The sequence below is a fragment of the Daphnia pulex genome, chromosome 1, assembly GCF_021134715.1.
Source record: "Daphnia pulex isolate KAP4 chromosome 1, ASM2113471v1".
NCBI classification, from domain to species: domain Eukaryota; kingdom Metazoa; phylum Arthropoda; class Branchiopoda; order Diplostraca; family Daphniidae; genus Daphnia; species Daphnia pulex.
In genome coordinates, this window is record NC_060017.1 from 7,320,105 (window position 1) to 7,334,436 (window position 14,332).

Here is a 14,332-nt window from a genome sequence, read left to right on the forward strand (position 1 = left end):
AAGAGATTAAATGCACTAAATATGTACCAAAATATCATCAACACAATGGCAGTTGGATGCCTTAAGCCTGTTTTCCCAGACGTCATTCCTGTACTGCAGTCTTTATTGTTCGGTGACAAAGAAATCCTTAACCTAAGTTCCTCTTCACTGCCCATTTCTTTAAACAAAAACATGGTTGAGCAAAATAAAAAAACCTGTTGTTACAGTTGTGTACCTGTTTCTAGAGGTCTAATTTTAAAGTACTTGAATCCCAACTAATAAAAATACTTTAAAAACAAAAGAAATGTGATCCCATCGAAAATATACCAGTAGTGTAAAGCCGAAGCGTGATTTTAAGTGGAAAAACAATGCATGGTACTATCAAATGAAAGGTCTAGAAATTGTGACAGCTGTACACGTGTAGACAACTAAGATTGCCGTCTGCTTGTTGGTCTGCTGGAAAAAATGATGATATTTAATCGTATAAAAATGTTTATAAAATTTTTAATTAACGAGGGTCAAGCTTGATCATAAATTTAAAAACTTAATTTTATAATTTTCCGTATGAATTGTGTACGAGTACGAGTTTCTTTTTGGTCATAATAGGGTCGAGACTCGAGACACACAGTACACAGACAGATGAAAGTTGTTCAGTGTTCACTATCCCAATCCAATGGGTGTGGCTACACACTTGAGATAAGGTCCCAGGTTCGTTAACACAGTTTCAGTAGATGGCCGCTGTTGGCGCTGAACAATTAGGTTGAAATCGAATACTGGCAACTTTCGGCAGTTTTGAGTTTTGAGTTTTCATCTTTTCAGTCTCAGCAGCATGGTCTCAGTCGTGGGTTTCACTGTTCCCATGTGTTTGTCACTTCCGTGATTCAAGAGAATTGGACATGTTGGAGGAGGAGGACATCAATCATAATTGTAATTGCAGAGGTTATGAGGTAATAAGCTTTAGATAGCCAAATGTCATTTCTTAAATTTAAAAGATTGTTCATCTTTCTTACATGAGGTGAACACGGAGTTGCAGAAAGCCAAGAAAAAAGATTACTTGCTGAAGCGACACAATCTTGAAATCGATGATGAGCCCCTCAGCCCTTTTCAAGAACAAAATTGTAACATGAGCATTGAGGACGTAGTTAATGGTATGTGTGTGCTGTGTGACATTTTTTTTTCTATGTAGCCTATATTCTCATGAATCTTTATGACGTAGGTATCAACAGTGGTGAAGAAAGCAAGGAAATGACTGCAACCCATGCTGCAAGTAAAATCCTCACCAGGGAATGTGAGCCGCCCATTGACATCCTCATCAATGCCAATGTTGTTCCGAGGCTGGTAGAATTCCTTAGTCGTGTCAACAAGTATGTTGTGTCTTTACTTGGTCTCCAAACATTCCTTGTGACATTTTTGTTTTAGCCATCATCTTCAGTTAGAGTCAGCAAGGGCTCTCACCAACATTGTGTCAGGAACATCTGATCAGACCAAAGCTGTTGTCAACGCTGGGGCTGTTGCTGGTTTTGTGTCTTTGTTGGGTTCATCTCATCCAGTTGTGGCCTTACAAGCTGTCCGTGCTCTCGGCATTATTGCTATAGATGGACCAGAGCTAAAAAAACATATTACGGACCAAGGCGCTCTTAATCCCTTAATCAACTTGATTAAATTGGACACTTCATCAGTAAGTCATTTTTACATTTATCTTTGTGAATATTTAAAAATTTATTTTATTATTAGACTACATTATTGCGCAGTGTAGCTTGGACTTTGTCCAACTTGTGTCGTAACGAGGGCAGTCCACTCAGTATCTATACAGTTCGACAGCTTCTTCCCGCCCTGGCCCACCTTCTCAACACCAACGACAAGGATATTCTCGCCGCCGCTTCCATGGCTCTGTCGAATCTCACTTGCGTCCTTTGTTGTTGTTACAAAAAAATCCAAGATGCTGTCGACGCCGGAGTCGTCCCTTGGCTCGTGGCTTTGATGGGTCACCATGAAGAGGCCGTTATCACTCAAAGTCTGAGGATAATAAACAACATTTTTGTCATGTACCACGGCAATTCTGGTCTGACCAAAGCATTTTTAAGTTCGTCTTCTGGGCTAATTGCTGTGTTGGGTTCACCTCATTCAGCTGTGGCTGAAGTAGCTTTCCTGGTTCTCGGATTTATTGCATATGACGAGCCAGAGCTAAGAGATTTGGTTATTGAGCAAGGAATTCTTAAGCCATTGCTCAACTTAATTAAACTCGACACTCCAGTAAGTTCTTTTTTAAAAATCAACCTTTATGAAAATTTACAATTGATTGCATTATTAGGTTGAAGTTTTGCGCAGCGTAACTTGGACTTTTTGGAACATATGTTATAATCCTCCCAGTATCCCTGTAGTGCGACAGCTTCTTCCCGCCCTGGCCCACCTTATCCAAATCGACGACGAGGAGATTCTCACCGCCGCTTGCCAGACTCTGTCTTTCCTGACTTACTCCGACGAACAAATCCAAGAAGTTGTCGACGCCGGAGTCGTCCCTCGGCTCGTCACTTTGTTGGACCACAGTGAAGTGATCGTCATTCAACCCGCTCTGAATACAATACGTGACATCCTTAGCAGCAGAAATATTGAAACCGATTCCGTCCTTGCTGCTGGTGCCTATCCGTTGCTGGCCAAATTGCTTGTCCATTCTGATTTGGACATCGTCGAAAAGGCTGCCCGTATCGTGTCTTACATTGCTGCAGGCAATGCCACCCAGATTCAAGCTCTCATTACCAACAACGTTATTCGTCCGTTAGTGGACGTGCTGGGCAATGGCGACTTCAAATGCCAAAAGGCAGCAGCTTTGGCCATTACCAACATCACTATGGGTAATTTATTTAAGTTTTACTGGTGTTGATTAATTTTTAAATGCTGTCTTTTAAATTTCAGGTGGCAATGTCGAGCAGATCGCCTTATTGTGTCAGTTTGGTGCCGTTGCTCCGCTGTGCACTTTGCTGGAGACCAAGAAACCCAAGACTATCGTGGTCGTATTGGATTGCTTAGCTAATATTTTGGCGGCTGCCAAGAAAATGGGCGAGCTGGAGAAAGTTTCTCTTGACGTAAGAGTGTGTGGTGGCTTGGATTTAATCGAAGTTCTGGTTATCCACAACAATGTTGATATTTCTCACAAGTCGCTGGCTGTTCTGAAGCAGTATTTCTCCACTGACGTAAATTATTTTATATTATGGCTTATTTTCCGTTTTTTTTTTTCATGATTACCAGTTTACCACAATTGTTCACATTTGTATTTGTGTTGACAACTTGACCGTTACTGAGATTTTAGAAAACTATTTTTATTTTTAAATTTATTTTTTCATTTTGATTTAATTAGTTTTTTGTTTGTATTTTTTACTTTTGACAGAGGGATGAAGATTCTGAGTTGGCGCCATCGATATCGCAGAGTGGCAATTACGAATTCAACACCCAGCCATTTCAAACCCCCGAAGGAGGTTTCTCATTCTAAATTTTGTAAATCTAAAATTCTTTTTTCTGCATATACAACGGTCAATATATTCTTCACTTCTTCCCCATCCTAACCATGAGTTTTGGCCTTTTCTTAAGTTTTTTTCAAATTGTTTTTTAATTGAATGTTGCCATGCACGACGTCTTCTTTCCTCTTTCTCTACAAAACAACTTGATCAACTGTGCATTTGATTCGTTTGATTTTGTCGTGCTGGTTTTTTTTGTATTGTGAATTTGTCTCCTTATTGCAGGTCGTCGGTTGCTCACAGTTTTTTAATGTTTATTTGTCGTTGATATTTAATTTGCTGGTAACCTTGGCCGTGGACAAACGAAAATCTTGCTCACAAGTTGGTGTTACCTACACCAGATGACTCTTACGATGTCATTGTTGAAAAGAAATACAAGATTCACGGTGGGTAACTGGGTATCAATTATTTGTTGTTAATGATCCTATGTGTCAACCGTTGTAAATCAAGAATATTCCTTCCATAAACAAAATGTAAATTTCATTTCATAGTTCAACAATTTCTTATGCGCAATAGCTTTAGCTCTTTACATCGATTACGAAAAAATCCCCTGCCTCATTAAATGACCGACGAGAAAATCATCTCAAAGAACAACGCACCCAGCACATATACCGCAAGCTATTTGCATAGCCTCCGCAACACTCCGCAGATTAATTCTAAAGATTATACAGTTTCGGCCTGTCTCTTCGGGCAGAAAGCCCCGAATGACTTGTTCTTCATTATCAAATCACGCCGGTGCACAATGCGATGGTGCGGTGTTCGTAAAATTAAAACTAAAACAAAAACGACCAAGTTATATCTCCCTTTTTTCTAAGCTGTCGCCTTGTTTCTTGTTTATGTGTAAATGTCTGCGCCAATAAATGCGCGCGTTGTATACAACTTTGCACATTAATGCGCAACTCGCCGACTGCTGTTAACAATTAAAAAGTATATCTTTGGCTATAGCTATATGATGCCCGTTAACAAAAATAAACCCTGATGGGCTATATAAAATGCATGTTTTGTTGTGTGTCTGGTTACAGCACATCAGACTGAACTTGTTGTCGAGTATTTTTCCTTCTCATCTTCCTCCTCCTGTCTGTTGTGTTTTTGTTTTGTGTTGTTGTTTGTGTATAGAGACGTGAACACTGTTTTGTTGTTGCTGCTGCTGCTGGTGAGCGCGGTTTAGAGCTTATCTAATTTTCCCGTGGCGTTGAGTAGGCGTGTCGCCGTGTCTCATCCATCTCCAGAGTATTTAAAAGAGAAACACACGAGAGAGAATGAGAAAAAGGAATCCAGCGCGCGCACGTATATAGCTCCACAGTATATAAGAGTATAGAGTATCCCCTCAAGACGTTCCAAATCCATGTATACAATACGAACATCTAAATACATTACGAGCGTGCATAAAGACCTGGCGTGAAGCAACTCAATTAAATCTCTTCTTCTTTTCTTTTCTCGTCCCTCCTATGCTGTAGCCTATATAGTTGGGATTGTAATATCTCTCCGTCTATTCGCCGGATAAGCGATGCGCACGATGCCGCGCCGTTTTATATATCCATGTCATTGCCCTTCTCAACCCGAACCAGTCAAAATAATCATTTCGACCAAAATAAAATAAAAAGGGAAGAAAGAAAAAGGGGCATGGATTGTATATAGGATCTATCTTATAGATTATATATTTTTTTAAATTATTACAAGCCAGGAAAAAAACCTGTACGGCAACGATTGAATCATCACTGCTGGTCTCTCTCGAAATACCCCCACAACCTGGCCAAGATAAAAAAGGAAGAAAATAATCATAATAACAGTTCAACACTTATTTCGACAGGAATGCTAATTGAGTTGTTGGCCGTTTCAAACCCATGCAGGTGTGTAAGCTAAAGGGCCTCAAAGGGGCGAACGGAAAATGTGAAAGTTTTTCTTTTTTCCTCCTCCTCCTTTTTAAGGTGAGAATCAGTTTGAAATTGTTTTTTTTTTCTTTTTCATTTTCTTTAACCATTTTTCTTTTTACCTAGAAGAGAGGGGAGGGGCGCGCAGCGGACGGTGTGTAACGCAGACCCCAAACTACCTAACACAGCCCGAAAGTGACTGAGAGACTAGAGAGAGCCCAGAAGGGGTCATCTTTTTTTTTTTGGTTATTCTTTCTTGTTACCTTGTAGTTAAGACAAGTCTTTTGACGCGGGCGGCAACAGCTTTTGTGTCTGCTGTTACGACCCCCGTAGTACAACGCGCACAAAAGGAGCTTGCCTGATTGAAAAGAGCGCAAGGTTTTTTCTTCTTTCCTTCCAACTTGTATTTCATTTTTTGTGTTTTTGTGTGTGTGGGGGCCCCCCTACTACTACTACTACCTAAGTCTTCCAACAGGCATTTTTTGGCCTTCTCCCCTTTTTTCCCGTGTTATTTTGTGACTCGTCTTTTGATTGAATTGTTGTAAAAACATTTTTCCCCCTTTTTTGTTCTGTTCCTTTTGTCTTGTTTTCTCTCTTGACCAACAACAGCAGCAGCACCGCCTCCACCTCAAATCAATTGGAGTCGCTGCAGTTGGTTGCCCGCCGCCGCCGCCGCCGCCGCTACACCGTCGCCCGATGATGGATCATCTCTTTCGGTCTTAGAGACAAGAGACGCGAGCCGAAAATTCGCTTCGGTGGCTATTATTACATCCCAATATATAATACATAGAGAGAGAGAGTATTGTATAAGAGCGCGGGGCGTTTAAAACTGCGTGACGAGTTCAGCGCGCGACACCCGCACCTCGGTATTCCCACACAGCATCCAGCACTAAAGCTGGAAGGAAATGATGGGAATCTATATCTATATGTATACGTCTCATTCGTTTGGAAATTAGGAAAATGCAGAACAGAAGCCCCCGATGAACGACTGACGCAAGACGAGGATCGCCAAAATTCCTCGGGTCGCCCCACCACCCGTGTACATGTATTTATTTATACTTACTTCATCTTTTTCTTTCTTTTGTCTGTGTGGATGATTCGACTCCAATGAGCTACGCTTTTTTTCTTTCCTTTTCTCACCCAAAATGTTTTAACTTTTTTTTCTTTACTCTTTGCACGCTGGTGTATATTACTCGGTCGGTAGCAGAGTGGAATTTCCAACTCGTCGTTCCAGCCAGGGTCTCCAGGAGCCGCAATGTGCATCCACCAGTAGTTAGACCAGCGCATCTCTCTGTGGGAGGAATGAAACGGTCTTATTATAATTAATGGCGGCGTCGAAAAAGAAAGAAGAAGAAAAAGATGATTCTCTTTTGGGCTTCTCTTTGGTCTTTTTTTTCTTTCTTTTGATTTTCGAAATAAATAAAAGTTCCCGCTCGAGTCAAAGAGACGGAAGATAGAATAGAATAAAAGAGGGAAACATCCACGTCCTTGTATATAACGCATCTAGCGCCTTTTGTCCGTCCAAATGTCCCTGTATAATTTCAATTCACTGGTGATCCTTGTAATATACAAAAATAAAGTGACTATATAACCTTTGATGAATGGCCACACGCTATACATATACACACTGTTAGACATTCGTGTGTATATCTACGACTGGCTCGTGAATGAGTTAATAACGTCTGAGTTGTAGTCCCATCTTAACACTATTTCATGGTATATAACATCTATACAATATATATACGCGGCTGTACTAGCTCTTTTATGGGGATAACTTGTATTTAAGCCTCTCGGGATTTATGTGTAGCTTGTTTTCCGAAAAGGGAAATACGTCGAGACGTTTTGTTATTATTGTTATTACTCTATAGCTGACCTTTTCCTTATGCATATCCATTTCTTTTATTCGGAACACAGAGTTTCCACTTGTCTAGAAAAACAGTTTGGACTTTGGATGATCATTTTCGCTTTAGCTATAGGGATCGGGCGAGAAATGAAATTCTCAAGTTTTCTTTTTAAAGAGAAAGAGATTTGTTGCAGCTGCCGCATCATGTTATTAATTTTGGTCGGCAAACGAAAATGGCAGCAGTCCCCGTGCATTTTTTTAAAAAATGAACTCGATTTCCATTTCTTCTTCGTCTTCGATTTTTCATTTCCCTTTTGAAAAATGAGGACGCCCGTAACCGCAATTGCCTTTGCTGACCTCTAAATCAAAAGGCGTTCACTTGGGCTGATTTTCCAATACGTCGTGCCACGAAAAGAAAATCCCGCTTGCGTATTATAATAAGGAGAATAGAACACGCAATAGGCAAGATTCTAAGGTATTACTGCATGTGCATGCACAGTGTATTTAATAATATAATAATGATAAGACACACTGCACACAGCGTTTCTCTCCACGAGAACACTACGGAGAGATAGCGCTGCTGCGATGATGAAGTCATCTGCTGTGTGGTGCTCGCTCGGATATCTCATTAAAAGAAATTAATGAAGTTGTTGTTGGAAATGGTTTCGCATGAAAACCGCTGATTAAAAAAAGGAGAAGAAGAAGAAGAAAAAAAAACGAACAATTTTTTGAGTAAAATGGGAAAAGGAGAGAGAATCTATAGGAAGAGAATGGAAACATCTTGATGATAATAAAGAAAAGTGAAGTGCGCCAGCTGCGTAAAGTTTCATGGAGGCTCAACATTGTAATTATAGCCCGTGTTTTTTCTTTTCTTTTTGTCTTTCTTGTATACAATTCTTTCTTCTTTTTTTGTTTTGTAATTAATTCTGTAAACCGGTAAATTAATTCATTCTTTCTCTCTCTTTTTTACCTTCAAGGAGATATATAAGGTGGCGCTGGTAGTAAATAGACTACTACTACTATCTACTATACACTGGTCTTCTTTTTATTTTAAGAAAAGATAAAAGAATCAAGTCGGCGCCGTCTTTATCGTCAATCGACTGCTGCGCTTTGTGGCTGGTTGGCTGTTGGCTGGGCTGATGGCCGCACGAAGGAATAGAAACCGCGCGTCGCCATCGTCATCATCATCGTCGCTCGTCCGCCGCTATATAGTTCTTCTTCTTCTTCGGCTATTGTTGTACATATCTCCTCCCTTTCTCTCCTCCCGGCTCGAATGGGTCAGCACACAATGGCGGAATGCGGTGCGCCGTGCCGCGCGGAAAAATGAAAAAATAAAAAGAGCTTTTCACTTGTTTTTGTTAAGGTCTCGTCCGACAATCAATCAATGCGCTACGGCCGCCACCGCCGCTGCTGCGCGTTCACTGCCGAATAAAATGAAGCCATCAAGGCCGGTGGCTTTTTTTATAAAAGAGACTCTCCTCAACTCTTTTCTTTTCTGTCCAGCATCAGTCGCCTTTGAATTCGGCCTCTTGTGTACAACATCAAAACAACAACAACAACAACAACAGTCTGAATGAGATGTTACATTGCGGCGGGCGTCTCAGAGTTATATTTATTCTCTGGCTCTCTACTCTATATAAGAAACATTCACAGACGATAAAAAGATGATCTCGGGTGATTATCTCAGTCTGTCGCCTCATTATGTATATCGTCATTATATATGCCACCTAATATAGCAGCCAGTTTTCATTTCTTCTTTTCTCTCTCTCTCTGTTACTTGTCTCTGCTGTAAATTTGAATGTCGAATTATTACCGACCCACTGCTGGAAAATGATGCAGCAATTCATCTGGTAACGGACAAATTATGACGCGCTGATATTCAGTCCTTTAGCATGCCGGGCTTCCCGCTGTGAATGCCTTGTTGTAAATAGTAAAATATTATTATACACAATCATCGTCGCTTGCAGCAGCTTCGCCCATCAACAACTGATTATTGACGCTATCAGAGTGCATTCAGGCAATGATCAAAATTCCGCTGGATATACGGAAGGAGGAGGGTAGTCCCCCGTTGGCGGGAGAAATGTCGCGAATTTTCACACAATTTCATAACGCCTGATCGAAACAATAAAAAAATACAGAGGCCAATCGGCTGCCGGTTATATCGCCATAATAGATGATGTGATGTGATGTGCACAGCGCGTTTAAAGATGGATTGATTGTGTGCTGTGTGAGTGACCGTGTTGCGTTACGGAAGAAACGAGGCAGTAGAGCGACTCTTCATAGAAAGAGAAAGAAAATAACGAAAGAAAACATCATGAAGAAAATAGAGAGAGAGAGAGAGAGCTGTGATTATGTGAATCAGCAAGGCAAACGATTAATAATGGGTTGTGTGAGCTCGGACGTCATCCCGTCAACGAGCCAGTGACGGATGGATGCCCCTCTTATATACCATGATTCTCACTATATCCGGACAGGTATATATACACACACACTGCACATACGTGTATATACACACTTGTGTGTGTGTGTGATGTAGGTATATAATACCCATCCAACTCTATGTGTATGTACATTGCAGGTAGGACGGCAGCACAGCAATTATTCAATAATCAACTGACCCTTTTTTCTTGCTTCTCTCGTTTTCTTATTTCCGTTAGATCTGAAAAAACTTTTCCTTCTTATTTTTTGGTTGTCTAGTTTTCTCTCCACCGGGCTTTTGGTACAGGCTATATGTGTAGGTATAATTATGTACACACCAGTGTCTTCTCAATTTATTAAAAATGCGCAGTAGATAGAAAAGTCCGCGTCAGCACGACGAAAACGCGCGCGCACAAGTTTGGGAAGTGACGTGTGAAATCTCCGCCGGGCCCGCGTATGTGTACTTACGTACATGAGCGCATTTTCATTTCAGTCGAGTTGTTCATTTCAATATGATGCATGGGCTTCATAATGGCAGGAAACTGACAATTGTCGTTTTTCGGGCGGTTTTTGGGTGCTGATGGTGCCACACTATACTATAAGGCTCTTATACACACCAACTATAGTGTGAACAGCGGAGTTATATATTTATTCCGAGCTCTATCTTGTCTTATTAGTTTCCCTGTAGACTACTATACTACTGGCCGGCAGGAGGAAACGCTCGACTGCGTTTGAATTCTCATTGCGTGATGAATTGATTTTTAATTCCCGACCGAGTCAACGCTGAAATTGCAGAGGCACACAAAACAAACAACTGTTCGGCAGCACACGAGTGTATTGTTTGTTTTGGGGGATTTTTGTATGTTGTGGATGATATCAAAATCGAAATCGATGCAAGGGACGTCGGAGTGGAGGGGTAGAGATGGGGAGGTGGACATAAGAATTGTGTTTGGTATAAAGTGATGTAGAGAAATGACACATTTAAAAAAATTTGGTTTTTTAAATATAATACAACTTATTGCACCTTATATAATATGTATGAGACATTGATATATAATTTATTTCACGTGGAATGGATTTGACGAGTTGAAAAACTGGGAGTGTGGGGAGGGGGCGAAACAATGAACACGAACAAAAGAATAAAAACACAACAAAAATAAGCACAAGTGAAGAGTTTATGATGTAAGAACAATAATAATAATAATCATTAATAATAATTTCAATCGTATTTAAAAATGATGCTCATCATTTGCACAGCACACACACACACACAATTAGCGACAATTAGAGGACAAGAGACTCTCGATACTAAAGGAATGATTGCTAGTCGGTTTGGCGGATGCTTGCGGCGAGGAGGAGACGGTGGTGACGGCCGGAACAGCAGGTGCTGCTGGACTGCTCATCAGCAACTCGACCGGGAAATGGCGGATGACCCGGTCGTCGGCCGACGACGACGACGACATGGCGGATGGCGGATGATGATGAAGCTTATTAGAATTGTGGCCCGTCTGCTGCTGCTGGAAGATGTTGAGCTTCAGCAGCGACTGGTTGAAATGCTGCGGGTTGTTGAGGTCGTCGTTGGCGTCACCGACGACGTCCACGTCGATGTTGTTGGCGCTGTCGCAGCTCATGGACGAGTCGTCGCCGGAAGAGTTGCTGGCGTCCATTCCGGCCATCAGGTTGCAGCTGGAAGCGTCGTGAGTGGCGCTTCCGGATCCTCCGCCTCCGCTTCCCAGGAGGAACTTGCCGTGTTTGCTTCCGCCACCACCCGATTGACCGGACAATTTGTTCCGGTGCTGCGTCTCCCACTCGGCCCGCAGACTGGCCATGTCGACATGGATGCCTTTGAGAGCCAGCTTCTTCTGTTGCTTTTCCAGAGACTTGAGCAACTTCTTCTCCTTGCGATCGCGCTCTTTGCGCTCCAGCTCCTCGGCCGGAATCGGCTCACCGGAACACGTTTGCGGGTGGGCATTGTGGGCCGGCCGCCCTGGACCTTTCTTTGTGTGCTCCTTCTTGCGCCACTTGGCTCGACGGTTTTGGAACCACACCTATTGTTCGACGCAAAAGAAAAGAAAACAAAGCCATTAATTATAATCTGAGCCTGCGAGCGCGCAAGTGAAAAATCAATTGGTTTAACTTTGCCACAGGCCTATGTTATAGAGCCCCATTTGACTCCCGGCATCAATTTTGGTTTGGTATAATAAGAAATGGTAATAATCTAGTGAACTTACGGCGACTCGAGATTCCTTGAGGTCCAGTCTCATGGCTAGGGCTTCCCGCATGAAAACGTCCGGGTAGTGACTGGCCTGAAACGCTCTCTCCAATTCTTCCAGCTGCCAAGTGCTGAAATTGGTTCGCGAGCGACGGCGTTTACCCGTTGGATCGTCCAGATCGGGATCTGCATATTGAACATAAAACAAAATGATTAAAATCATCACTAATGTATGGACAAAAGGCTTTTGTTTTCGAGAGAAAGTGGGACGCGCTTGTGTATATGTTTGAAGATGATGTTGTACCGAGGATCAATTACTTTAATGCGCTACAATTTCTCATTCCTTTGGGAAAAAGTCAATAATACACGGTTTGAACAACACAAAGATGTGAGCTCTCTCCCCAAGGCTAAGTTTCAATCATTATATATATCTGCCATCCATTATCCCCTGCAACATTCCAACCCCAATTTTTATTTTAAATTTTCCCCTATGATTTCGTTGTGGTACACAAATTAGATCTTTTTGTTCCGTCATTTAAAAAACAAACTAGTCAATAATATCCCTGACGTAATGGCCATGACAGCACCAAGGTTCATGTGCACATTGGCTCTCACTCGCTGCACCCTCTATCTGGCCTAGAATATAATGATTCCTTTATATACTTTAAATCTATTTCCTTCCATTTTCTCCTTGTGGCTCTAAAATCAACAATTCTGATGACGATGATGACTGCAACATTTCGTGATTAGATTCCCGACCCGGGCACATGTCGTGACGGAGCTGTTAAGATTCCAGTGAAGGGATCGGCTATACACAAAATTCAATAATTCATGGACGACTATTATATCTCCCAAACTGACACATTGATAGCTAGCAACTGAGAGAGCACGATTTCCATCAAACAGTTTGAATTTGAAATTTTGGTTTTTTCCCGGGCATTTTTTAAAATGTGAAATCAAAAATTATCTAGATAGGCCTGAGCTGACACTGACCTGTTTTGTTGAGGTCGGTGTTTTCGTCGAGACTCGGCGATGTCGGCGGCGTGTGCGGAAGCAATCCGCTGCTTCCTCTTTCGCCATTCCGTTCTGCTGTGACACCACCGCCACTGCCACCTCCGCCGCTGGCGCTTCCGCACGCTGGAGACGGAAGTTGCTGTTGGTGGTGTTGCTGCTGCTTTTGGAGCAGAGTTGGTGGCTGTTGCTGGTGGTGTTGTTGTTGCTGTTGTTGCTGCTGCTGTTGGAATTGCGGCGGATTGGCGTAGGGGAAGTAGGCCGACGGCCTAGAGTTGACTGTGCCGGTTCCCGACGGATGGTGAATTCCGAATGGCAATAACGAGCTCAAATTGGGTCTGCCAATGCCCAGCATGCCGGCCTGGAAGGACATGGAAGACTGATTGGCCAGCATCCGCAATCCGCCCAATCCGCCCAGGCCGTTGAGCGTGCCGAACGGACCGAAAGGGAAGGCGCCGGCCATGGACAGAGCTGCGGCGGCGGCCGCAGCGGCCGCTGACGGCCGGTAAAGCAGTCCGCCGTTGGACGTCGTCAAACACGACGGACTCTGTTGGTGGTCGGGTGCCGCCACGGCGGCTGGAGGTGACACTGCAACTCGGCTGTTGTTGTTGTTGTTGTTGTTGTTGACAGACTGTTCTCTCATCATCTTGTCCGACTGGACAATCATTTCTCCGCAAAGAAATGTTTACAACAACCGATTGGCGGGGTATATAAAACAACAATTCACTGGCACTGAAGATATTATTAGGCCTCGATTTGAACTCGAATGATGCAATCACTTATCATCAGACACAGTTGAATTGATTTTTCCCTGATTGCAGTTGATGTGATGAGTGTAAACACAAGTTGAATTCGGCTTAGGCGTTACGTTTAAACAACACACTCACTCAAAGACGGTGGCACTCTTCCGGACACATTCACAATTGACGAGGGCTGTGTAAGAGGTACAGACGGGAGCACATGTAACACACTGAAAAGCCAGCCGCAGGAATTAGCAGGGAGTCGTCTAAGAGTTGGATGTGATTTGGTTTGGTGTTATGCGAGGGCACAGCAATAAGTCGAGCACGTTGTGGAGTAGACGTGCAGCCGGCTGGACGTGGCACGCATGAGTGCAGAGGCGGTGGCTGGGCTCGGCACTCTCCATCATCGTTTTACTCGCCCTCCCCTTCTCTGCCTTTAACCGAAAAAAACTTTTGCTGGGCTGCTGCTGGGCTGCTGGGCTGGGGCAAACGTAGACGGTGAGAAGGAGGTGGCCCGGATAGAGCTGAGGGCAAGACTCCACCCATCCAGCGTTGGGACTCCTCCTTTTTCAATTTACATCCGACCAATCGGCGGGCAGACGGCCCGATTGGGCGCGCTGCTCCGTCCAGATTGAATCATTCGACAGCTACAAATAACAACAACAACGAGAACCCCAAAAAAGGAATAAGGAGGTGGAAAAAAGAAGAAAATATTAACGCCAGTCTGTTTGTGTGTAAAGATCGTC

The 14,332-nt window shown here is 42.9% G+C and overlaps 2 protein-coding genes across 3 annotated transcripts; one reads left to right on the top strand and one right to left on the bottom strand.

The window, feature by feature from the left end:
• Positions 1–612: 612 nt before the first annotated feature.
• On the top strand, positions 613–3,885 carry LOC124197442 (importin subunit alpha-5-like). 2 transcript variants are annotated; one of them, XM_046592920.1, is made up of 8 exons: positions 613–926; positions 995–1,127; positions 1,196–1,343; positions 1,399–1,657; positions 1,714–2,232; positions 2,291–2,831; positions 2,893–3,170; positions 3,365–3,885. In XM_046592920.1, exons 1-8 carry the CDS (start codon positions 876–878, stop codon positions 3,464–3,466), a joined length of 2,031 nt encoding a protein of 676 aa, XP_046448876.1. In that variant the 5' UTR covers positions 613–875; the 3' UTR covers positions 3,467–3,885. The 2 variants fall into 2 exon arrangements, with proteins under 2 accessions (XP_046448876.1, XP_046448867.1); XM_046592911.1 differs by having other exon boundaries at positions 707–926; positions 992–1,127.
• Positions 3,886–10,442: 6,557 nt separating this feature from the next.
• Positions 10,443–14,036, bottom strand: LOC124197451 (homeobox protein unc-4-like). The gene is made up of 3 exons (XM_046592933.1): positions 12,829–14,036; positions 11,855–12,021; positions 10,443–11,671 (listed from the first exon to the last, which is right to left on the bottom strand). The coding sequence occupies exons 1-3, from the start codon at positions 13,511–13,513 to the stop codon at positions 10,898–10,900; spliced, it is 1,626 nt and encodes a 541-aa protein (XP_046448889.1). The 5' UTR covers positions 13,514–14,036; the 3' UTR covers positions 10,443–10,897.
• Positions 14,037–14,332: the final 296 nt, after the last annotated feature.